Source organism: Osmerus mordax, chromosome 2 (genome assembly GCF_038355195.1).
Source record: "Osmerus mordax isolate fOsmMor3 chromosome 2, fOsmMor3.pri, whole genome shotgun sequence".
NCBI lineage: Eukaryota > Metazoa > Chordata > Actinopteri > Osmeriformes > Osmeridae > Osmerus > Osmerus mordax.
The window spans coordinates 22602055-22626204 of record NC_090051.1 but is presented as its reverse complement, the minus strand read 5'-3'; the positions used below and the strand labels follow the sequence as shown (position 1 = coordinate 22626204).

At 45.9% G+C, this 24150-nt stretch overlaps 2 protein-coding genes across 3 annotated transcripts; one reads left to right on the top strand and one right to left on the bottom strand.

Annotated features, from left to right (window-relative positions):
- Positions 1–224: 224 nt before the first annotated feature.
- On the bottom strand, positions 225–11472 carry actr3 (actin related protein 3). The gene is made up of 12 exons (XM_067254288.1): positions 11301–11472; positions 8398–8453; positions 7610–7734; positions 6422–6532; positions 6109–6204; positions 4167–4274; positions 3874–4017; positions 2568–2741; positions 2139–2231; positions 1778–1903; positions 1230–1313; positions 225–365 (listed from the first exon to the last, which is right to left on the bottom strand). Exons 1-12 carry the CDS (start codon positions 11342–11344, stop codon positions 270–272), a joined length of 1257 nt encoding a protein of 418 aa, XP_067110389.1. The 5' UTR covers positions 11345–11472; the 3' UTR covers positions 225–269.
- Positions 11473–12253: 781 nt separating this feature from the next.
- Positions 12254–24031, top strand: LOC136961361 (solute carrier family 35 member F5-like). Of its 2 annotated transcripts, none has more exons than XM_067255125.1 (17): positions 12254–12374; positions 13718–13812; positions 14066–14215; positions 14445–14587; positions 14715–14864; positions 15056–15118; positions 15199–15280; positions 16479–16669; positions 17167–17248; positions 17524–17611; positions 18283–18347; positions 18550–18654; positions 18902–19061; positions 19638–19728; positions 20073–20227; positions 20577–20675; positions 21764–24031. In XM_067255125.1, the coding sequence occupies exons 4-16, from the start codon at positions 14453–14455 to the stop codon at positions 20656–20658; spliced, it is 1449 nt and encodes a 482-aa protein (XP_067111226.1). In that variant the 5' UTR covers positions 12254–12374; positions 13718–13812; positions 14066–14215; positions 14445–14452; the 3' UTR covers positions 20659–20675; positions 21764–24031. The 2 variants fall into 2 exon arrangements, with proteins under 2 accessions (XP_067111226.1, XP_067111227.1); XM_067255126.1 differs by having other exon boundaries at positions 14442–14587.
- Positions 24032–24150: the final 119 nt, after the last annotated feature.

The window sequence follows — 24150 nt, the reverse complement described above, 5'->3', positions numbered from 1 at the left end:
AAGAAACAAAAGAAAGAAAGAAAAAGGAACATTCAGAATAACTCTTCTCCAGCCGGACTGGGTTTGGTCTGGTCTCTCTCTTTTCTTTTTTAATGATTCTGTATCTCCCTCTCGATCCGGACATCCAGAGTGAACGAGCAATCAAAGAGCACCATCCCTGAATCCCCTCACCGACTACCCCCCCACCCACCCACACCCTCCCCACCCCTCCACACCCCTCCCCACCCCTCCACACCCCCTACTAATCTGCTATGAGAGCTCCACCCCAGTTAGGACATGACTCCGAAGACGGGGTTGTGGCGACAGATGCTGGGTCCGATCTCCTCGTAGTCCTTCTTGGTGTGGCAGACCTGGTAGAACTCAGGCTGGAGCACAGACAGGGCACTTATGTTGACAACAGGTTCACTGAGAATACATCACAACACTATCAGAGTCTTCCTGAACTTTGATGTTGTGTGAAATAATACTAAATTACATTAAAATGACATGTCTCTGACAATGTTGTGAAACCCTGTTGTTATTTTTGTAGGCTTGTAACAGAACCATGAGTCTGTGAATATGCACAATCCAGTTTCATTGGGTCAGATTTGTATGAGTAATGATGTTGTCATCCAAATGAACTTCATCCACAAAATTGGGCCATAATTAATATGGACAAAGTTCACTAAGTGAAATTAAACTAATCTGCGTAAACAGGAAGCACATGAATGCTGAAGTGTATTATTTCCTTTCACTTAAGTAATTTAACAGTTGAAGCAGCATTTTACATTTGCCAAACCGAAATTAAATAATCTGACAGAGTACATGAAAATATTCTGTCAGACAACATCTACTCTCAGTTGACTCATGATGAGTAACGTCCAAAGGTAAAATGTCAAAACAATCATAATCACCCTTTGTAAATGAACTCTTCACAAAGCATTCTAAATTGTGTATTTTCTCCAATAGAAAATCACTTTCGCTAATTTAATTGCTCTGCCGTTCACATTCAGAATTTGAAATGGAATGATGATGATTATAATCATGCAGACATCAATTACCAATCCAAAATAAAGTGCAGAGGCTATATTCTAAAGAGTAGTTGCCTTCACATGATGTATTTTGTCAATCTGAATCAGACTTCAGGAGGTCAATCCTTTAACAGCCCAGGGACACACTCCCATCCATACGGTTAATAATGACAATAACACTTTCGACCAAAGTTATTCTAGGTAGGCTGTGATACTCACGGTTGATGCTAACATGGACCCTCCGAACCACACGGCGTATCTCTGCATATGATGTGTGATGACTTGCACATCGATTGGCTTCGGCTGGAAAGACAAATCAATCACCAGTAATGAAATATAATGAATGGATGAGGGTAACAATTAATAGATTACATTGCATTACGGCATCTATTCAATAATATAAGAATGTAAGGGTTACTGCATGAGTATGGTAAACATGATTGCAACAAATGAATACAAAATGGGAATTGAGCTTTTCTCCTGTAGTATTAATGTCCATCTGCAGGAAAGTTACTGAAATGTCAAGGTATCGATATCGGGCAAATATGTACGGCATCCCTGTACTCAAGCCAGTCCAGAGGGGTGGAGGGAGGGAGAGATGGAGGGAGGGAGGCCAGGCTAGAGAGATGGAGGGAGGGAGAGATGGAGGGAGGCCAGGCTAGAGAGATGGAGGGAGGGAGAGATGGAGGGAGGGAGGGACGGAGGGAGGGAGAGATGGAGGGAGGGGTGGAGGGGTGGAGGGACGGAGGCCAGGCTGGTGCCCTCACCTTGAGCTTCCCGCCGCTCAGCTCCTCACTCATCTTCAGACGGGCATCGACCGTCCTCTTCAGGTCTCTCTGCATGCGCCGGCCAAAGTCCCTGAACATGGTGGAGCCTCCAGACAGAACGATGTTCTGGGGAAACAGAGCAGAGCATTACCGGGGATGTCTATGTCTTATTCACCAAGCAGACGCTTCCATCCTGACCCAAAGAGTTTTGAGAAAGTACAGCAGAAAAATCAATGATAAGAAGAATATTTTTGTTTTAGTTGTCAGGGAAAGGTTAGTATTTCGCTAGTATATCTCACTATGGACACTGTTCACTACAGGCTCGGTACTGGCTTTCTGTTAGAGGCAGCAGGGGGGTTACCTTGTAGAGGGGACGTCTGACGTCAATGGGGCAGTTCTGGATCACCTCGTCCACCACCTCAGAGATGGGCTGGGTGAAGTCTGGGTTGGCAAACTGAGGGAGAGAAAGGTGACACGGTCAGCTGTTTTCTAATACACACACACACATCCAGACACACACACACATCCAGACAAAATACAGACACACACCGACAAACATGACCTGAATTTCACACCATTTGGCCGGTTTCCATGGTCCTGTAGCAGACGTTCGTGCAGAACTGTGTAAATGGCTTTTATTACATCTGATGAAAGACCTCTAGCTCTGTCACGATACGGCTGATGTTACCTCACACAACACAGTAAATAAGCAGGACCGTGCAAGCCAACCACACTGCCGGGCCCATGCACACCCACACCTCCTCCCACGCCCAGTGCCGCGCTCACTCACCTCAGGGTGGAAGAAGATCTCCGGTCCCAGGAAGCGCTCGTATCCCACGTCGATGGTGAACTCCTTCTTGCTGATGGCGTTGATGCCGGTGTACTGCTTGATCCACTTGGAGCCGTCCGTGTCGTACTTGCTGAACTCCTTCACCAGGTCCGGACACACGTAGCTGTACCGCTCCTGGGGGGGTGGGGGGGGAGAGTCACGGGAGGGGTGTGAATACACACCTCAACGTCTAATCCTAAGCAACAAACCCTAAAGCCATCCCAAAAAATACAGTAAAACGTTACATTGAAAAAAATATACATAAAACCTTTAAAAAAAGAACATGGTGTACAGGTGATCTTGAAATCTCTCCCAATCTACACTAGATCCTTTTCTTTATTCTCCAGATTGTGGCGTGTGCAAAACAACGCATGTTGGTGTTGTCTGTGTTTTTGTCCTTGATGAGCAATCAAGACCCATTCCCTGAAACAACCAGCAAGGTCCCTCAGAAGTATTCTTCCTAACTACCAACGTTAAACAAACACGAGTGTGATTTCCATCCGTCACGTGTACAGGTTCTCCACAAAACACACCACGATGGGCAGCAAATACAAATGCTTTCCAATTACCCTCAAAATCAAGGAAACAATTGCTGTAATCAGGTCTCTCTAGCCAGGAAGCCTGGGTGTACGTCTTGAAATAACAAAAGAACCGTCTTCAACAGAAGGAACCCAGCAGAATGTTGATTCCTTCCTTTCTAGAAAAATTTGGGTCTTTGAATCAAAAAGAGAGGTGCAGTGAATCACAATTGATTTGACTGATATCAAAGGAGCAATTACAAGTGGAGTCCTAATGGCAAACACACACTTCACACCAGGGGAGTCAAGTTTGGAATAATAATCTGGGCAAATCAAATACCACAAGTATCTCTCTCGGTCCCCGGGTTCTTAAAATCGACGAATAACAAATACTCAACAAATCCAGACCTTCCGGCAAGCAGGGGACTAAAAATAAGTTGTTACATTTATGAGGAGAGACAATGGTGCCATCTACTGTTCTTACAATGATTTTACCTTCACCCCCCTGTATGAATTCACATGTCACAGGATTAGAAAATGTAGCTGTAGACCTACAACTGTAGCTTTCCATAGAAACAGAGATCAAATTACATCATACAATTAGACATTTCCTTACTATACCCTTCAACTATAACCTTGAACTTCCTTAAGTTACAGTCATGGGTATAGAACTAGGGACAATGCTGCAGCCTCATCACATCCAGGAAGTAGACAGTGGGGCTTGATGGGAAATGTAGTTGTTGGCCCACCTTGACTGCCTTGGCTGTCTCCAGCGACTGCTCTGGAGGGATTCCCACCTCCCGCTCCCTCAGAAGTTGCTGGGTGAAGTAGGTGATGTCACGCCCGGCGATGGGGATGTGCTTTATACAGCTGCCAATTACGTAGCCCTCCGCCTAGCAACCAGACAGAAGGATGAGAGCATTGAAATCAAAAACTGACAGGGGTTTATGAAAATACAGCTGGATTTTTTTCTAGATTTTATAACGTTTTCTAACTTTTGTGTGTGTGTAGCGTGTGTCAGAACCCAGCCTGTGTCACTCACCACAGGGATGACGTGAGTGACTCCGTCCCCGCTGTCGATGACCGTTCCTGTCAGGGTCCTCTCCCCCACCTGTCTGGAGGTCCAGGAGGCAGCCAGAGCCAGCACTGCCTGGGGAACACACACACAACATCTCATCATCATCTACACAAGACTAGCACTGCCTGGGGAACACACACACACACACAACATCTCATCATCATCTACACAACACTAGCACTGCCTGGGGAACACACACACACACAACATCTCATCATCATCTACACAAGACTAGCACTGCCTGGAGAACACACACACACACAACATCTCATCATCATCTACACAACACCAGCACTGCCTGGAGAACACACACACACAACATCTCATCATCATCTACACAACACTAGCACTGCCTGGAGAACACACACACACACAACATCTCATCATCATCTACACAACACTAGCACTGCCTGGGGAACACACACACACACAACATCTCATCATCATCTACACAAGACTAGCACTGCCTGGAGACCACACACACACACACAACATCTCATCATCATCTACACAAGATTAGCACTGCCTGGAGACCACACACACACACACACAACATCTCATCATCATCTACACAAGACTAGCACTGCCTGGAGACCACACACACACACACAACATCTCATCATCATCTACACAACACTAGCATGGAGGGAGGGAACACAACACAACGGGGAGTCAGGTGGCTGAGCGGTGAGGGAATCGGGCTAGTAATCCGAAGGTTGCCAGTTTGATTCCCGGTCATGCCAACTGACGTTGTGTCCTTGGGCAAGGCACTTCACCCTACTTGCCTCGGGGGAATGTCCCTGTACTTACTGTAAGTCGCTCTGGATAAGAGCGTCTGCTAAATGACTAAACGTAAATGTAACATCTCATCATCATCTACACAACATTAGCACCGCCTGTGTAACGGTTAACAGACAATACGAATGTTTATTGGTTAATTGTATCGGTGAAACAGTGTTGCAAATTCAGCAACAATGTCGCTAGCTAGATTTAGCAAATCACCTTCCCTAGAGACAAAAAAAAGTAATATGTAGTGACTAGCTACAAATCTAGCGACTTTTTGCGCGAGCAGGGCAAGAAGGCTGAGCGAATCACGCTACACGCAGCTCTACAATGAAATGCTCTACATTTACATTTAGCAGACGCTCATTTAGCGACTTACAGTAAGTACAGGGACATTCCCCCGAGGCAAGTAGGGTGAAGTGCCTTGCCCAAGGACACAACGTTAAATTTGCACTGCCGGGAATCGAACTGACAACCTTCAGATTACTAGCCCGATTCCCTAACCGCTCAGCCACCTGACTCCGGCTCTACATCATCAAGATATTATTCGTGGACGAATGATATCTTGAAATTATGCAAAGCTCTGAAATGATGCTTCTAATTATGATAAGAGGATTATATTTTGGAGGATATAAAAATAAAAATGAAAGAGTTCCTTAAAAGGAAAGGTGTCTCAGTGTCTGAGAAGGTAAGCATTTGAAAGCTGTGTAATTTCCCCTCAGGGTTCCCTCTCTTCCTCTGCAGTGAGAGAAGGTCTGCCCTGCACAGAGACGCCTCGCTGGAGCACGGCCCTACCTGCAGAGACGCCTCGCTGGAGCACGGCCCTACCTGCACAGAGACGCCTCGCTGGAGCACGGCCCTACCTGCACAGAGACGCCTCGCTGGAGCACGGCCCTACCGGCACAGAGACGCCTCGCTGGAGCACGGCCCTACCTGCACAGAGACGCCTCGCTGGAGCACGGCCGTACCTGCACAGAGACGCCTCCCTAACGGCCCTACCTGCACAGAGACGGCTCCCTAACGGCCCTACCTGCACAGAGACGGCTCCCTAACGGCCCTACCTGCACAGAGACGGCTCCCTAACGGCCCTACCTGCACAGAGACGGCTCCCTAACGGCCCTACCTGCACGGCGATGTAGAGTCCAGGGACGTTGAAGGACTCGAACATGATCTCGGCAGTGTACTCTCGGTTCTCCGGTGTGTTCAGAGGTGGTTCTGTCTGCAAGGGGAGAACAAACGAGACCAGAAGTTTACAAATGAAGAACCAGCTAATTCAGATAAAGATGACGAATTGAGACGATCAAACATGCATTACTCTGCTCCAGGAAGAGTGTATGTTTGGACAGGGCCTGGACTAACGTAACTCCAGTACTAAGCCCCAAGCCATTAGCATGTCTCACAGAACACCCACAAGCGGCCAGAAGCTCGTCTCTTACCAGCAGGAAGTAGTGGTCTTCTGGCTCCGCCCTCAGGTACTTGAAGATGACTTGCTCCATGAACCTCTCCATCAGGTCCCAGTCTTCCACGATACCGTGACGGATGGGCCACTGGGAAGGAAAGATCAAAGGTCATTCACTAATGTGTAAAATCCCATTAGGACTTGATAAGCCAGCGGGAAGATATATGGTGGTCATTCCTTTATCAGGTAAAGGATTTGTGTTGATAACGGTGATTGAAATTGCATGCATGCAGGCTTTTGTGATGGAATTAATTTAGTTTCTATAGGTACCGAAATCCTTCAACACTGAAACCCAGCAATTCTTTAAGCAAAGTATTGGAGAGTGACAAAGAATTGTTGCCTAGATCAGCAAGTAAACCCTTGACAAACTCTTGATGTGGGAACACTCAGGAGTTCTGTACCTCCTGCCTTAAGGCCTTTTGCATTTGCACAGCGGTGTACAGCTGCATGTTTATAACATTTACATTTAGTCTTTAGTAGACGCTCTTATCCAGAGCGACTTACAGTAAGTACAGGGACATTCCCCCGAGGCAAGTAGGGTGAAGTGCCTTGCCCAAGGACACAACGTCATTTGCACGTCCGGGAATCCAACCGGCAACCTTCTGATTACTAGCCCGATTCCCTAACAGCTCAGCCACCTGACTCCCACATAACCAGACCAACACGAGCCCCTCTGCTTGTCCCTCGTGTGAGTCAGTCCGTACTTTGAGACGCTCGGCTGGAGCCAGCAGGGTCCACTGTTTTTGTTGTGTTGTTTGTTTTTGTAACAGTCCTTTAATAACAGACGGAGTAGCACAGAAGGTCCAAAGAGGTATGGATTCATCTGCGGTGCAGAGCGCAGGTGCAGCGCGCAGGTGCAGCTGTGACGTAGTGTTCTCTGACTGGCTCTGTGCTAGTCAAACTACGTGGTGTCGTTAACAGAATATGTATAAAATATAAGATAGGGTACGATGTGCGTGAATAAGCATCGTATTTGTAATGAAAGGAATAAATAGTGACGGCTTTGAGGATTTCTTACAGGTATAATCGATTGATTGATTGATTCGCTTGTTGCGTATTTTGGATGTTGTTCATATGGGCATACTGCGGACTTTTCAAGGTCTTGCTGCGCTCATATTCTGGTCTTGTTGTGGTCTTACGGATATTTTTAAAGAAGGCACGGTACCTTTGTAGCATACGTGGGCTTGTCTATTGCCTCGTCACCGATGTAGAAGTCCAGATCATCCACCCCCTTCATCATCCTTCTCTGGGCCTGGTCCCCTACCTTGGCCGACTCTTTGATTGCAATACCTGAGACAAAAGAGAGGGAGGGACGGGAAAAGTTGAGTGGTAAAAGAGAGGTAGAGGAAGAGAAAGTGAGGGAAAGCGGAAATTAGGAGAGGAGGTATGGGGAAGAGGAGAGAAATGTTTATCAGGCTGATTTCATCCTGGTGACAATGTACAGCAGACTAGGTACGCACATCTACGTGCCTAGTCCAGGACACAGTTTAATAAAAGACAAGCTCATTTCTTATCTGTATGTCGACACAGAGACGCTTTTCTCAGCCCACTTTCCTAATGTAAGGAGGAACTTTTTTTTCTTCACTTTATTAGACAGAGACACCCAGGCCACCATGTGGTAGGTGCCCTACCCGCTGAGGTACCAGGGCGCCCAAGGAGAACCTGCCCAGTAAGGAGAACCAGCCCAGTAAGGAGAACCTGCCCAGTAAGGAGAACCTGCCCAGTAAGGAGAACCTGCCCAGTAAGGAGAACCTGCCCAGTAAGGAGGACCTGCCCAGTAAGGAGGACCTGCCCAGTAAGGAGAACCTGCCCAGTAAGGAGAACCTGCCCAGTAAGGAGAACCTGCCCAGTAAGGAGGACCTGCCCAGTAAGGAGAACCTGCCCAGTAAGGAGAACCTGCCCAGTAAGGAGAACCTGCTCAGTAAGACGAACCTGCCCAGCAGACATACTCACATGATGGCACGATGAACTGTGGCTCTGTGTTCCCCGCGTACCCCAGTTTAGTGTATCTGCAAGAGAAAACAACCCATCATCAATCACACCACCTCCTACAGTAGCTAAACCCTTAATCCACCAGTGTTCTGCACCCACTTGGCACACAGGCGAGTTTATTTTGTTAAAAGATATTTGGCTATCTTTCCTAAACTTATCTTTTGATCAATACCATCACTGTCCTGCTGAATGTGGTAGGCTGGCTGTGGGCCAGCTCTCATGGCTCTATAGAGACGCCGGGAGAGCTGTGAAAGGGCCATTCATGTCACACTCGGACTCTAAGGAACTACTTATGCTAAAATACACTTTCTTGAATATGGTCGTTGCATTAGAGGGATTTGTATAGTATTTGACTAGTCAGTAGTTAAATTGAAAGTGTGAGACATACACAAATTAAAAAAGTTAGTTGGTGCACATCTCTGTGAAACCTGCACAGGAGATAATAAGAGTGTTAGCCATGTAGCATGTCGTAGACTGATCAACACCACCATCGACCAAAGAGGTTTCAACCATTTATATCATTTTGCCTGCATCAAAACAAACCCTTGGAGAACACCTTTAACATTTAGCATCAAAGACTGTTTTACAGCCGTCCTCAGCTAGCTCCTAAGTGAAGTGGGTCTTGGCTGGGCACGTGCTATCCAGATGTAGCCGATGCTCGAGTCAGTGTTTACCAGCTTCCTGCGGAGGGCTGGTGGAGGACACTACCGAGGCCTGCCAAAAGCACTGTGGCCATGCTAGGCTACATCCTGGCCATAACACTGCCTTCTTTGAACTGAAGTTCATAGGAAAAGGACAGGATGTGTGTTGCCTGTCTTCAAAAGGACGTGATCAAATAATTTTACTGGAACTAAGTCTGGGAGGTTCTCTAGATGAGGTTGTACATACTAGGACCATTTAATATAAAATAGCCTGTGTAGTGTCAGATAACTCAGATTGTGGAGGACACAGAGACTTGGATTTTAGGTTCATTCCACAGAACAGTCCAGGCTTGTCTGAACATCAACCAGCCTAAACAAGCCTAGTTACACCACGGCAACCTACAGACATACTTCAGTCACTGAAGTTTAATAATGTAACGAAACACTGACAACAATGCTGGCTAGCCTGGCTACAAACGAGGCAAGTCATGTATGTGACAAGTGCTTAATCCGTGTTTAAAGAGCTAATCTTAAATATATGTTGGCTGAGAAACAACTTGGCTCTATCCCATTTCTGTGGATGCTTAACCTGAAAATTCTGCATTTACATAACTATAAAATGAGGTATTGCTGCTTTTCTTTGAACATTGCTTTGAGATTCCCAATCAAGAATGATTTGCCTCGCTTTTCCTAAAAGCAACACTCAGTAGCAAATTAAATAGGTTCACTTTGAGCCAGGAAGATCAGAATTAGCTTAAAGACAGCAGTAGCACTGTCTCTATGTCATTAAGCTCTAAAAATAGTCCATCACTGACTGTGCCAGAGGAAAGAGCAGTTTTCTCACTTCTTTTGCATGACTCATGTGGACCACGCTCAGCTGCCAGGCTCGTACCTTAGCAGCTAGCCTTTAAGCCTTCTCAGCGTTTCACCACATCTGCTCTGCAGAAGCAGTAGCTTGATTCTCCCTCCTGAGCAGCAGAGATCTCTTCCTGGGCCGTTCAGACCAGATGCACTAGCTAATGACCCAGAGGGTGGGGGGATGTGGAGAGGTATGCAAGACAGGGAGTGAAGAGTTCAGGTCTCTACATGCAAACACACCATAACAGTATCCATCCCCTGTCTAGCATACCAGGCTAATATCCTAACGTATAGGCCCCTTCTGTTATTCGGAGGAGACTGTGTTAAAAAGGAACAGGATCTGAAACAGATATTTATTAATAAGACTCATAGATTCATGTTTAGTCACTGAAGATTACACGAAAAGGTGGAGGGTGCTGTTCTTGTGAGAAACGTGTAGGGAGGCCTAAAAATTAGTAGATTCAATGTACATAAAGTCGGTTGGTTGAGATAAAGTTGGATGTATATGGATAAATCCAAAAAGTCACCAAAAGTACAACGGTGATCAAGTCAATACACGGTACGTGATTGACAGAGAAGCGGAAGTTAGTACAACCAATGCAAACATTGTTTTAGAATCGTGAGGTCGCCCTACTTATGATTTTTCCTGTCTGTATAATATGATTTTCCCTAATAGAAAATGCTTGACATCATATCTAATGGATAATAAAATGGATTAAGTAGAAAAGCAGACGACGAGTAAAGGGGAGAAATTAGAGAACTTAATCAAAAAAACATGTTCGGATGCCGAAAAACGACCATATATGGACTAAAAAGCTTGAATGAGGAAGTGTCGACAATGTAGGAAGTCGTTGTGCGCGTGCTCAAAGCCGGGACTTATGAGCAACCGCTGTAAAATACTTAGCTAACTATGAATTGCATTTTCCAAAGTCAAATGGCCAATAACTGTATACATTACTGCATACACTCCCCATACGCATAGGACACGCATAGGTTATATAACATTGAGGCTCCGAGGCGAAAGAGCAGATAGAAAGATGTCTATGGGTGGATGCTTGCTAGTATGAAATCCTTTCGACAGGAAGAAAACCTTTTCTGATGATGATAGCAAATATCAGCTTTTAGTGTAGCAAGCTAATTGAAAATGATAACACCTTACATCGATTTATATTGACCAGGCGTGCATGGTCACTTATCAACACGATTTAAAATCACGATTTTTGCAATGAATGGGTATGGAAGGCTACAACGATGCTATGATGGCAAGCTAGCTCGCAAACACACCCAGTTGCTGTCAACGTCTGCTCGGTGACACCCAAAATCTCCGTGCTCTCTCTGCAAGGCGGTCTAGTTTGAATATCTTACCCTGTACCGCAGTCGACAACACACGCCGGTAACCGTCCTGCCATCTCTTGCTCTTGAGGTAATCACCGATATCTGCTTTGGTGGAGAACAGTCTGTGTCGGGTGTATGATCTTGCAAGCCGTCCACAGGCGGAACCCTAAACCCGCACAGTGCAGTTTCTACTTCCGCACTAGGTTTCAGGCAAACAGGGAGAGGCAAGATGGCTGACGCCGGGGAGCGATGCAGGCAGAGTTCCTCGCAGAAGCTGTCAATCACGGAGCATGCCCTTTCCTTTGAGAGAATAGTAAAAATCAGAATCATTTGCAGATGCAAGATATCTTTTGGGGCCCAAAACATATACAGCATACGTTTGAACACATATGTATAATTTCCATTTGTAAATTAATTCTCAACGCATGTAGCCTATCAGTTATCCAGCTCACAAAACACAAATTCCAAAAATTGCTGCAGTCGAAGACACAATTTATGGTTATTGAGGGGCTGGACAATCACTAATATGACACTAAAATCCCTCAGTTAAAACACATGTTTACACATAGGCTACTATCATATTTCCATCAGATCATAAACCTTTAGGCTATTGCGCTGAGCTTTCGTGTAAACAACACAATCGAAGCATTTACTTTTTCATTATATGGAATGTTTTGTGTTGCAGGAATACTTTCGGTGGATCTCGTGTAAGAATGAATCTAACCCTTGACCGCCCTGCATAATTTTGGCGTTGAAGACCTTATTTTGCTGTTTAAATTCGTCAATAATATTTTGATTATATCGACCGCTAAAGTCCCACTTGCTCACCCTTTTAACAGTTTTGTTTTTCCAATGTATTACATTGGAAATCGCACCGTGAAATAAGACTACATCTCCCAGAAGGCAAAGCCTCGTTCAGTGCCTTAAAGTGAAGTCACCTGAGCAGGAAGAAGCAGGAATGCTAATGTTTACAACCAGTATAACAGCTATATTTATATTATCATCACTCATGTTTGTCGATTACAAGTGTCGTTGTATCTGCAAAGACGAAGTGGGTTGCTACTCTCGTACCTAGCAAACTAATCGATACCACACAGCAGATAGGTAAATACGAATTGTTTATCGATCTTTCCAGGTATCTAACGCTAGTTTTTACATGCTAAGATATGGCTAGTTTATCTACGCTGTTAGCCGTATAGCTAGAGCTAATAATAACGAAAGAGCTATATTTCGCTTCGAACAATTGTGTCATTGTTGGTAAATTGTTTACCGTTTCTAAAATATAGAAAGATCTGCAATAATTACTGTTATAAGTGTGGATTTAAATTATTTTGTAAGACAACCTATGTTTAAGTTGCCTGCAGACAGACTAGCCTACATTATAGAATACATATAGCTATATGTGTTGATGCATTGGCTGTTTTAATGTGAAGATACCACGACATCAGTTAATCAGCCACTGTGAACTAGTGTCATATTTTTTGCGGAATACATTTTTGTAAAGTCAAATGAACAAACTTAATGTTTTGAATAATTTTATAACTGTATCTTACATTAAACTAGCCGAGTAAGTAGGCTACTATTTGGCAGTAAAGTTCAAACCAACTAACAGTCAAATGTATAGCTAGCTATTTTCACTGGCTTGACAGACTGCTTATAAAACGTATCACTAAATGAGAGAACCTGCTACAAACTAGATATCCACAGCCAAGTATCTTACCCAAAACACCTCTTGATTTAAACCATTATTGGTATCACATTGAAAAGTTTGGGCATGTTAATTTTACGTTCCAAAGATATTTCTTAAACATAACATTTCTTAATTGAACATGTCTCAGCATTGTAGTGGGCAACCTGCTTTATTAATCCCCAATAGGAAATTGCGGCGTGGCATCTGGCAAGAAGAGGAATAGGAAATCAAAATGATGAACACTAGTTTACCAATACAAAACACTAGATTCGCCAACAATAACGTTACTAATCACTGCATTGAAATCACACTTTCAAAACGAGTTAGCCTACCAAGGCCCAATGTATAGTTGTAGGGCATGTGATGGCTGAGAAAACACTGAACAATGAGGTCTTTCATGGGCAGCAGCACGTCGGCTCGAGACTGTGTAGCAATACGAAGCTCGTCTCACGCGCATAGGTAGGCCTTTATACAGAAGGGGTGTTTTGTTAGTTAAGCTTTTGTAATGTAAGATATATCAAATCACATGTTCTCAAGGAAAGAAGAATGAATGATGTATGTTACATTCACAGTAGTCAGACATGACCTTGTCATCAAAACAGCCCATTTCGTGGGTTTTATTTAGTGAAGTAATTTACAAACTCGCCACCCAGGTGTAAGCTAATACCTAGCGGTGAGGTTTAACAGGTAACGCTGCAAGTCAATCGGGCTCCGCGTGTTCACTTGGCTCTTACTTTGTCGTACCTGTTTACCGCAGCTGCCCTGGAGCTTCCCTCACCAATCCCTCTGGACTCGGGCTGCTTTGAGTCACCAAACTGAGGACAAACAACACCAACGGGCCTTTTCGAGCAGGTAACACTCTACTGCTCTTAGAATGGGGTTACTGTTGGTTCTTTTATACTGAGCCATTATAGATTCTGTCTGTGTGTTCTTTTTTTTAGTGCATTTCTGCTTTATTGGAATAGAAATTGTGTCAAATGACAGGGAATATAAGGGGAGAGAGAGAGAGAGAGAGAGAGAGAGAGAGGACAGGACATGCAGGAAATGGCCCGGGTTGGATTTGAACCTGGGCCCCCTGATGGAAAGCCTCTGCCTTTTAACCCAGCCACAGTGTTTGGAGTTACGCAGCCATGTGGAGGACGCTGATCTGAGAGGAGCCGTTTGCTGCCTTGACTTTCCTGATCTCCTCACCCTGTTTCAGGCTGAGGGAGTGAGGAGGCCTGTTTCCCCCAGACGCCCTCAGAGGGATTCACAGGTACAGACACATCTGCAGAACAGCTACCAGGTGGCTGTCTTTTTGTCCTGTTTAAAGTTGAACATATTCCGAACTGTTTTGTTTTATTTGTTATCGCTGTGCCTGTGTGTCTGTCTGATTGCCTGTGTGGTTGTACGCCTGTGTGTTTACCTGTGTGTGTGTGTGTGTGTGTGTGTGTGTGTGTGTGTGTGTGTGTGTGTGTGTGTGTTGACCTGTGTGCCCCCAGCAGCAGTCCAGATGGTGTGGGTGTTCATCATGAACCGGATGGGCTCCCAGGGCAGCTCCGTGGCCCAGAGGAGACGCATGGCTCTGGGGGTGGTGATCCTGCTGCTGGTGGACATCATCTGGGTGGCCTCCTCAGAGCTCACCTCCGTAAGACACTTTATATAACTGTTATGTCATGGGTGTTTTTTTTTTATACGTCACAGTAAGAATAGAAAGAGGGAGTTGTTTCAAACCCATTTAAAACGAACCCTGACCCAGTGTCTCTCCTCTCCAGTACATATTCAAGAGGCAGGAGTACAACAAGCCGTTCTTCAGCACCTTCACCAAGACCTCCATGTTTGTCCTGTACCTGCTGGGCTTCCTGCTGTGGCGTCCCTGGAGACAGCAGTGCACAGGGACCCTGCGAGGACGACACGCTGCCTTCGTACGTGGCCCTTACCCACTCCAACCACAAGAGGGCGATGTCCGATGTTTTCTTTTGTCTTGTGAAGCCCTTGTTAACAGCGCTTGTAAAAAGAGCTGAACAGATAAGATGTGATTTGTCTGTGATGTATTTGAATGCACGGATGTGTGTTTCTGAGGCGTGCGCTGACCACGGCATCGTTGTTTCCACAGTTTGCTGATGCTGAGGCGTACTTTGCCCCCTGCACCACTGATCCCAGTCTGAACAACTCTTTAGTGAGTATAGACTCGTTTAGCAGCTGTTTTCAGATTTCATGCACTGTTTGCTGTTTGGCTGATTTGTGTTTTCTTTGTAGAGTGAACCTCTGTATGTTCCAGTGAAGTTTCAGGATGTTCCTACGGAGCTCAGCAGCTGTGCCAACGGAGCCTGTGACTCTAGTGGGTACTCACACAATGTGACACAGATTTAGATACTCAGTGTTTCCCCTAGGTTTACAGGGCGGGGGGGAGGGCGACCATGAGACAGAAATGACATGCCGTTGTGTATATAAGATAAATAACATAAGGCCATTTAGTTTGTTGAATAAAAGAGCAAACTATAGACCTGTTTTATAGGAAAGGTAACCTTAAATTACTTATTTTGTGATCTGGCGCCCAATAAAAAATTAATATAAAAATAAATAATAAAAATAAATATTTTTTTAATAAAATGTACTTGACCTTCCAGGGGGGGGGGGGGGGGGCGCCCCCCTAATATAATGGTAAGGGAAACAGGTGTTATAATGCTACTGGTTTTGGAATGGGTGTGTTCAAATTATTGCTTTAGATATATAATTCCTATATAAATCAAATGATATGATGTAGTTTAAAATGTCATACAGAATACATGTTTCTATAAAGGAAAAAAACCCTGCAATGGATTTCATGATTGTGCTGCAGAGGGTGCTGGTGAGCTGTGATTGGACGGATTCCCTCTTGGATGCCTTTCTTGAACGTTCTTTAGCCCTCAGCCTTAATCATCTTGTTTATCTATGATCCCTAAGAGGAAAACAAAAAAATGATCTTATTATTATCTTTCTGGGTCGTACATATGGGATGGGGGATGATGATAGATTATGATGATGCCAGTTTATCAGTTCCCACTCGTTCATGTAATTAAAGTGAGTTTGATTTATTGAGTTTAAATTATCTGTCTCCACCCCCTTCTCATCCCCTCTCCTCCATTTATCTGTCTCTCCCTCTCATTCCCCATCCACCCCTTGATCCATCCCTCCATCCCCTATCCCTCCATCCCCCTGTCCTTCCATCCCCCCATCCCTCCATCCCCTATCCCTCCATCCCCTATCCCCTATCCTTCCATCCCCTATCCTTCCATCCCCTATCCTTCCATCCCCTATCCCTCCATCCCCTATCCCTCCATCCCCTATCCCTCCATCCCCCTGTCCCTCCATCCCCCCATCCTTCCATCCCCTATCCCTCCATCCCCTATCCTTCCATCCCCCTATCCTTCCATCCCCCTATCCCTCCATCCCCTATCCCTCCATCCCCTATCCCCCCATCCCCTATCCTTCCATCCCCTATCCCTCCATCCCCCATCCCTCCATCCCCTATCCCCCCATCCTTTATCCGACCCCAGCCTCCAGGAAGCAGCGTGTACGCTTCAGCAACATCATGGAGGTTCGTCAGCTGCCGTCCACCCAGGCTCTGGAGGCCAAGCTGTCCCGCATGTCCTACCCCGCCGCCAGGGACCACGAGTCCATGCTCCGCTCCGTGGCCAAGCTCACCGTCTCCGACGTGGCCAAGATCAGCTTCTTCTTCTGCTTCGTGGTGAGCGGCCAGGTCGGCAGGTCCCTGCTCGACGGGGTGTTTGTCACGTTCGAGTTTCATTGCTCGCTTGGTAATGCTGCACTTAAGGAAAGCCAGTTCCTCTTTGTGCCTGTGCACTGCAGGTGTGGGTCTGCAGAAAGCCATTCATTTCACCTTCTTCAAACTCAGTTTATACACTGCCAGTTGTGTTGTTCGTCGTTGACTTGTTATTAGTTGCGAGGTTTAGATGAGGTTTAGAAGTTAGATTGTCAGTGTTATGTTATTCCTGGCCCTGTGGCAATGTCTATTGAGAGTGTGGACAGATAGCTTTGCCCTTCATGAATAGTGTAGATCAGGTACATTATGCATGCAGTGACCAGAGATCATTTATCAGGATAAATTTCAGCTGTAAACACCTGTATGTAATAACCTGTGTAACCTCCTAAGCCATTATCCTGCACAGGAAGTGCTCATCAGAGGTGTGTCACACTGACTCATGTCCTTGTCATCCCTCTCAGTGGTTCCTAGCTAACCTGTCCTACCAAGAGGCCCTGTCAGACACCCAGGTTGCCATAGTGAACATTTTATCCTCTACTTCAGGTGAGTCGTCATCCTCAGATGAAACGTTGCCTCATCCGTAGCCATAGTCACAGCCTTTAACAGCAACGTAAATTACTTGGTGATAAACTGTATTTAAAGTGTCACTCTGTCAAAATGGCTTTTATCACAGATGTCCATTTTTCTTTTCTTTTCATGTTATACCTCCAGCTATTGACTTCCCCGTTTTGAACGACGTGGTTTAGACGTGGTTTGGGCTAGCAGCGTGTGCTGAGTGAATAACGTGCTCTGTTGTGTTCCTGTCGCGCTGCTCCCAGGTCTGTTCACCCTCATCCTGGCGGCCATCTTCCCTAGCAACAGCAGCGATCGCTTCACCCTGTCCAAACTGCTGGCAGTGGCTCTGAGGTACACTAGTAACAAAGATAACTATAGCTACTATTCCAGGTTTTGCTTTCAGGAATTGCCCATCTGGGATATACAATTTTTGAATTGAATAAGAAGTGAACATGTTTTGGCACACATGGTGAAGTGACTAAGACAAACTTTCCCACTGTGGTGTGGTCTATTTGGCCCTGTTGTAACTCATGTGTCAGGAACTGGGTAAATCACTGCTGATTACTAACACACCTCTGCATGAGCTACCATGATGGACTCTCCTAGAAATGTACATTTATGCATTTAGCAGACTCTTTTATCCAAAGCGACTTCCAAGGGAGAGCTTTACAAAAGTGCATAGGTCACTGATCATAACAACGAGATAGCCCCAAACATTACGGCAGCCAAAACATGAAGCATACATTGTGAAAACCAAATAAGTCCCAAAGGGAAGAACCATAAGAGCATGTAGTTAAACAAGTTACAATTAAACAACATGAACCTCAAAAAGTGCAATGGTGTACCTGTTGAAAAAAAGCAAGCAACAAAAATATATTTCATAGCGAGTGCAATAGAAATGGCAAAGTAGCGGGTGTGTGACCTGGTGTTGACCTGGTGTGACCTGGTGTTGACCTGCTGTTGACCTGGTGTTGACCTGGTGTGACCTGGTGTTGACCTGCTGTGTGTGCCTCCCTACTCAGTATGGGAGGAGTTGCGATGGTCAGCTTTTCCAGCATGGACAGCCCAGACGGCAATGGAGCAATAGGTAACCATGGACCCCACCTCACCTCACACATCCCATAATAATACATGTATTAATTTGTGTCACTAACCCACTTAGGAGTGTGTGCAGAGGGACTGATGGCTGGATGTATAAGCATGGGTGCCTGTGGAAGCTGTAGTGGGGTGTTTGTGGGGGTAGTTTCTGGAAAGCCGCATGAAGTGATGAGAGATGTTTGTGGGTTAAGGTTCTCTGTGGTCGCTGGCGGGGGCTGTGCTGTATGCTGTCTACATCGTCATGATCAAGAGGAAGGTGGACCGCGAGGACAAACTGGACATCCCCATGTTCTTTGGTGAGGAGATCAAGTGAGATCAAGCTTAAGCTCAGCACTACTCACAGAATAGCGCACTGAAATATAACTACAGTTATGCAGAACAAACAGCGCTTTGGTTTGTCTGCTAATTGGTGGCGTTGCACGTCTCTGAAACCTCAAAATACTAACAGGCTTGGCGTTTCCTCAGCTTTCACCTCAACCACAAAGACAAATAGGTAATGAGGCAAGGATTGTAAGTTGTTCCACCCGTGTGTCTGTGCCCCAGGCTTCGTGGGCCTGTTCAACCTGCTGCTGCTGTGGCCAGGCTTCCTCCTGCTCCACTACACCGGCTTCGAGGCGTTTGAGCTGCCCAGCCAGCTGGTGTGGACCTACATCCTCATCAACGGCCTGGTCGGCACCGTGCTGTCTGAGTTCCTCTGGCTGTGGTGAGGCTCCGGCCTCCAGCGCCCTGGGGGGTGGTGAGGGGGGGGGGGGGGGGGGGTGAGCGGGGGGGGGGGGGGGGTGAGGAGGGGAGGGGGTGAGCGGGGGGGGGGGAGGGGGGGGGGTGAGCGGGGGGGGGGTGAGGAGGGGAGGGGAGGGAGAGGAGGGAGAGGAGGGAGGGAGAGGGAGGGGAGGGAGGGAGGGAGGGAGGGAGGGGAGGGGAGGGGAGGGGGAGGGAGGGGAGGGGAGGGGAGGGGAGGGGAGGGGAGGGGAGGGAGAGGGGAGGCGAGGGGAGGCGAGGGGGGGCGAGGGGGGGGGGGGAGGGGAGCTCAGCCCTACAGTGCCTGACGGGACGCAAAAATTCCTAGATTGTAGCTTCCCGTCTCCTCCTCTGCAGAAGTGTGCTGAGTGAATACGTTATTACGATGTGTCTGTTCTAAGGTAGAGGGTGCTGGATGTGTCTGTTCTAAGGTAGAGGGTGCTGGATGTGTCTGTTCTAAGGTAGAGGGTGCTGGATGTGTCTGTTCTAAGGTAGAGGGTGCTGGATTTGTCTGTTCTAACAGCTCATTGGCTCTCTCCAGGGGGTGTTTCCTCACCTCGTCTCTGATTGGCACCCTGGCGCTCACCCTCACTATCCCCCTCTCCATCATCGCAGACATCTGCATGCAGAAGGTAAGAGGCGGAGCGTGTCATTATCAGCACATAACCCCCTCTACCCCCTCTAACTCCCCTCTACCCCCTCTAACTCCCTCCTCCCCTCTACCCCCTCTAACTCCCTCTACCCCCTCTAACTCCCTCCTCCCCTCTACCCCCTCTAACTCCCTCCTCCCCTCTACCCCCTCTAACTCCCTCATCCCCTCTACCCCCTCTAACTCCCTCCTCCCCTCTACCCCCTCTAACTCCCTCCTCCCCTCTACCCCCTCTAACTCCCTCATCCCCTCTACCCCCTCTAATTCCCTCCTCCCCTCTACCCCCTCCTCTCCCCTCTTCCTCTCCTCCCTCCTCTCCTCCCCCAGGTGCGTTTCTCCTGGCTGTTTCTGGCGGGAGCCATCCCGGTCTTCCTGGCGTTCTTCATCGCCACCCTGCTCTGCCACTACAACAACTGGGACCCCGTGATGGTCGGCCTCCGGAGGGTGTTTGCGTTCATCTGCAGGAAACACCGCATCCAGAGGTACACACACACACACGTACACACACGCGTGTACACACACACACGTACACACACGCGTACACACACGTACACACACACACACATACAACAGCGTTTCTTCTGCTGAAACAATTCTTGACACAATTCTTTTGTGTGTGTGACTTTGAATCAAGGACAATACAGTACTCTGGTAACTAGACGCTTGCTTGGATGGTGTGCAATTGTGTGAACAAGCTTCCCTTAATGTAATTATCATTGGGATGTCTCTAATTCTTTTCCGACTGCTTGCTCCCATTAAGACAGAGATAATTATGTTGATGATAGTTATCAAGATGATGGTGATGATGATTGACACCTTCCCCGCCCCCAGACTGCCTGAAGACAGCGAGCAGTGTGAAAGCCTTATTGCTCTCCACGATGTCTCATCCGACGCCGATGCTTACCACACGTGACTCTCACGTATGAAAAGGTAGCGAGAAATACAACTTACTATTTTCAATCTTCAAAATTCAAAACCAAAAGAAAAGGGAGCTTGACCTTTTGAATGTTCTCGAATTCAGAAGAGAGCTTTGGTTGCTCGAATGGATGACGAGCACGTTTCAGAGGCGTTCGTCCCGCTGGATCGACCTACAGGATGAGGTCATCCATCTCATCCGCCCTGTTTGTTTCTCTTTGAACATCTTTTAGACATTCATCTCCTTCCTCAAATGTTTAGATGGAGCCGCTGAGCGGGCCACAGACAGGATATGACTAGGAAGGGAGGAAGATCACTTAGTAAACATTTGTACAGGGTAAATATTAGGCCTATTTTAGAGAGAGTCCAGTCAACAAACCCTACAGTTCACCATGGTGACTAGTACCTATGGCTCTGGAGAGAGTTTCTCTGGTCAATGTGGTTTTCACTGACATGTCTATCATAAATGGATAAATACATGTGTGTCCTTCACAAGGCACTCAGGTACTTGACACTGTCTATAGGGTGGCAGTCCTGAATCATTGGATTGTTATCTCCAGGGAATACCTTTCAACAGACAAATGTGGCCGACCCTAATTAGTCTGTACAGCGCATTGCAGTATTCTACGTTGCTGTCCTGAGTCCGTAGATAAGAGTAAACCATGTCCTATAGCCAAATCCTATTCGAAGAGTACAAAGCGGTTAGCTAGTGTTCTGATATTGAAATTATATTTTGTATGCAGCTTCCTCTGTGTACAGGACCCCACCTGCCATCTCAGCTTTGGTACAAATAACAGGAACTGTCCCATGATGCACTGCTCACACATGAAAGACACACCTGTGTTTGTGCGGCGCTGGGAGCAGCAGAGCGGCAGACAATCAGAAGTACCTGGTGGTGGGGCTGTTTGGGAGCGCAGGTCAAAGCTTGTTTTTTGTGCTGTTTTGATTTTGGAGAGTAGCTTGGGAAAACAATGTTCGCCAATTTCTGTGTGCCTCCTCCGGTTTTCTCTGTGTGTGTTATTGGCAGCTTGGGGTCGGTGGCTGTTTGTTCCATCGCTCACAGAGGGAGGCCTGCCTCCTAACCTCTCTGTGTGTCTCCGTAGGTGAGGAAACCTGAGCATCAGACGTCATGATGTGGCAATCTTGGAGCAATCAAACAAAGACCTTTTGACTACCCCAGTGCCTCTTAACTCGACCTATTTATTCTCTGCAATGTGGAGATGACTACTCCATCTCTACAAGATGACTCTTATTTTGTACAGCGGTGACTTTGTTCACCGTCTACTACGATAACGTGTGTTTCTTTTCCCACTCCGGATGTTGACGTGAGGAGAAAACAGCTCTCCAGGCCTGAAGCTTCTGGACTGTTTCAGTGGTTACAGCCTGTCATGACCACTTGGAACGGTACACGTTTGTGCAACCGGATTGGACTTCAGTAACACTAGAAGGGCTTGAAGGGTTTGTTTTTGATCCTGATAGAAATTTCAAAACAAGGAGTGGACTCTGCTGTGAGGAGAGAATTCTTTGATTTGGTCGGGCTCGACATGCATGTCCAATCATTGTGTTTCAAAGCCTTGTAGCTTGATCCTGTTGGCTTGTTTAAGGAAGGCACAATTTACTGTTAGACTCAGATCTTCGTATATTATGGATGGGTCTAATAGATCTTGCATTTTGAATTTGAAGTCTTTTAAGAGACTTTTGGAATCTTCAGCACTGCACAGCTCCTAGTTACTGTGAAGTGTGAGGGGTACATCTACAGCTTGTGGACCATCGTCTCTTTATAAACCCCTCTCCTGCCCCCCTGTCTTCCCCTCTCCTGCCCCCCTGTCTTCCCCTGTCCTGCCCCCCTGTCTTCCCCTCTCCTGCCCCCCTGTCTTCCCCTCTCCTGCCACCCTGTCTTCCCCTCTCCTGCCCCCCTGTCTTCCCCTCTCCTGGATCAAGAAGGCAATCTGGGAAATGTGTTTTGTTTTTTTACTTTGAATGTGAACCAACACTAACATGCTAACAAAGCAACTTCTTCTAAATGAATGTTAGAAGTTTGTCTTTTACAACTGAACACAGTTTCCATCTCACATCAGGTGTACATACTGTATGCAATGAAATGCAAATAAAGTATTGAGATTTTAGTTCTTACATTTTCTAGATGACCGCTAAGCAAATATAAATCTGTTTAGAAACTGTTTGTTTTGATTATATATGCCGTTTGTTATATACACTTTACATTAAAGCTGTTCAAAGAGGGTTAGAACAACTAGACTGAATTTGCCAGTGTCCAAATATACCCTGAAAACTTGACTGACAGCAAAGTCCAACTGAGATTATTTATACCACTTCTCAACTGACTTTTACAAGCACCAGTTTGGTGTCAGTGTGATGCATTTTATTTTTACTACATGTCCTGGTTAGGATTGTTAAAACGTATTCAAAGCACATTTATGGTTGTATTTACACTTGATAATTACTTACACTTCTTTCACTGGTTTTATTTGCCACGTTCCTCAAGTGTGTGTCATGGTAGCTGTATACACTGACCTGCAGGTTATCCATGTTTTTCCACCATGGCGCTGCGCTGCCTGTGGCGCTGGGCTGCCTGTGGCGCTGGGCTGCCTGTGTACACATCTTTATGGGGGAGTTGTGGACAGGAGCAGTTATATGATTTGTACTAACTCTCAGAGGTAATAACCGTCTTGTAAACAAGAAAAGTTGAGCCCTTTTAAACTTTAGCTTTGACAATTCATTGTTTTCTTACGCTGATGTTTGTAAATGTTTACTTTAAACCTTAATTTCTTACTTGCCACGATTTAAATCCAAAAAGATTTTGGATGGCGAAAGATGGTGCTTATGAACGTGTGTATTTCATAATGAAGATTATTTTTGTTCTTTTCATTCTCTCTCAGGTACTTGGTGAAAAGTTTACTTTTATCTATCTGTCCAATCAAGTTTGTTTTGAATCATCCGTCCTTCTGTAAAGTACCGTTATTTTATCTCCTTTTAAAATGATGTACACAGTTTTTAAATCGCATGATCATTTGTAGTTTGCTTAATCATCTCAAGCTCTTTGAAGAGTATCTGATGTTGCTGAATATATGATTCATGATTCTTTTTCTTACACTGCACTATTAAAAAAAAATGTGGAGATGTCTCGCAACGCCACTTAATTTGTGCTTTTCAAGTAGATTTTAAGACAGCTCTTGAACCCAAAATTATAAAAGTGTTTTTAAATTGTTAAAATACTACTCTTACCCATATAAAGCAACCAATGGTTGTCTCGCCAACCAATCTGAGAACATGAACTAAATGCTGCCTAAGTGTTAAGTTCCATTGATTGAGCAGGTCAAGACCTTGTCCCTTTATTAAACTGTAATTCTATATATTAAGTCTGTCAATTTTAAGATGAATGTCTATGCCCCGTTTTCTAAATTGCCTCTTTTTTTAAACGTATACTTCCACACTCACTCCACACACACGTACTCACAGTACACTCAATTAA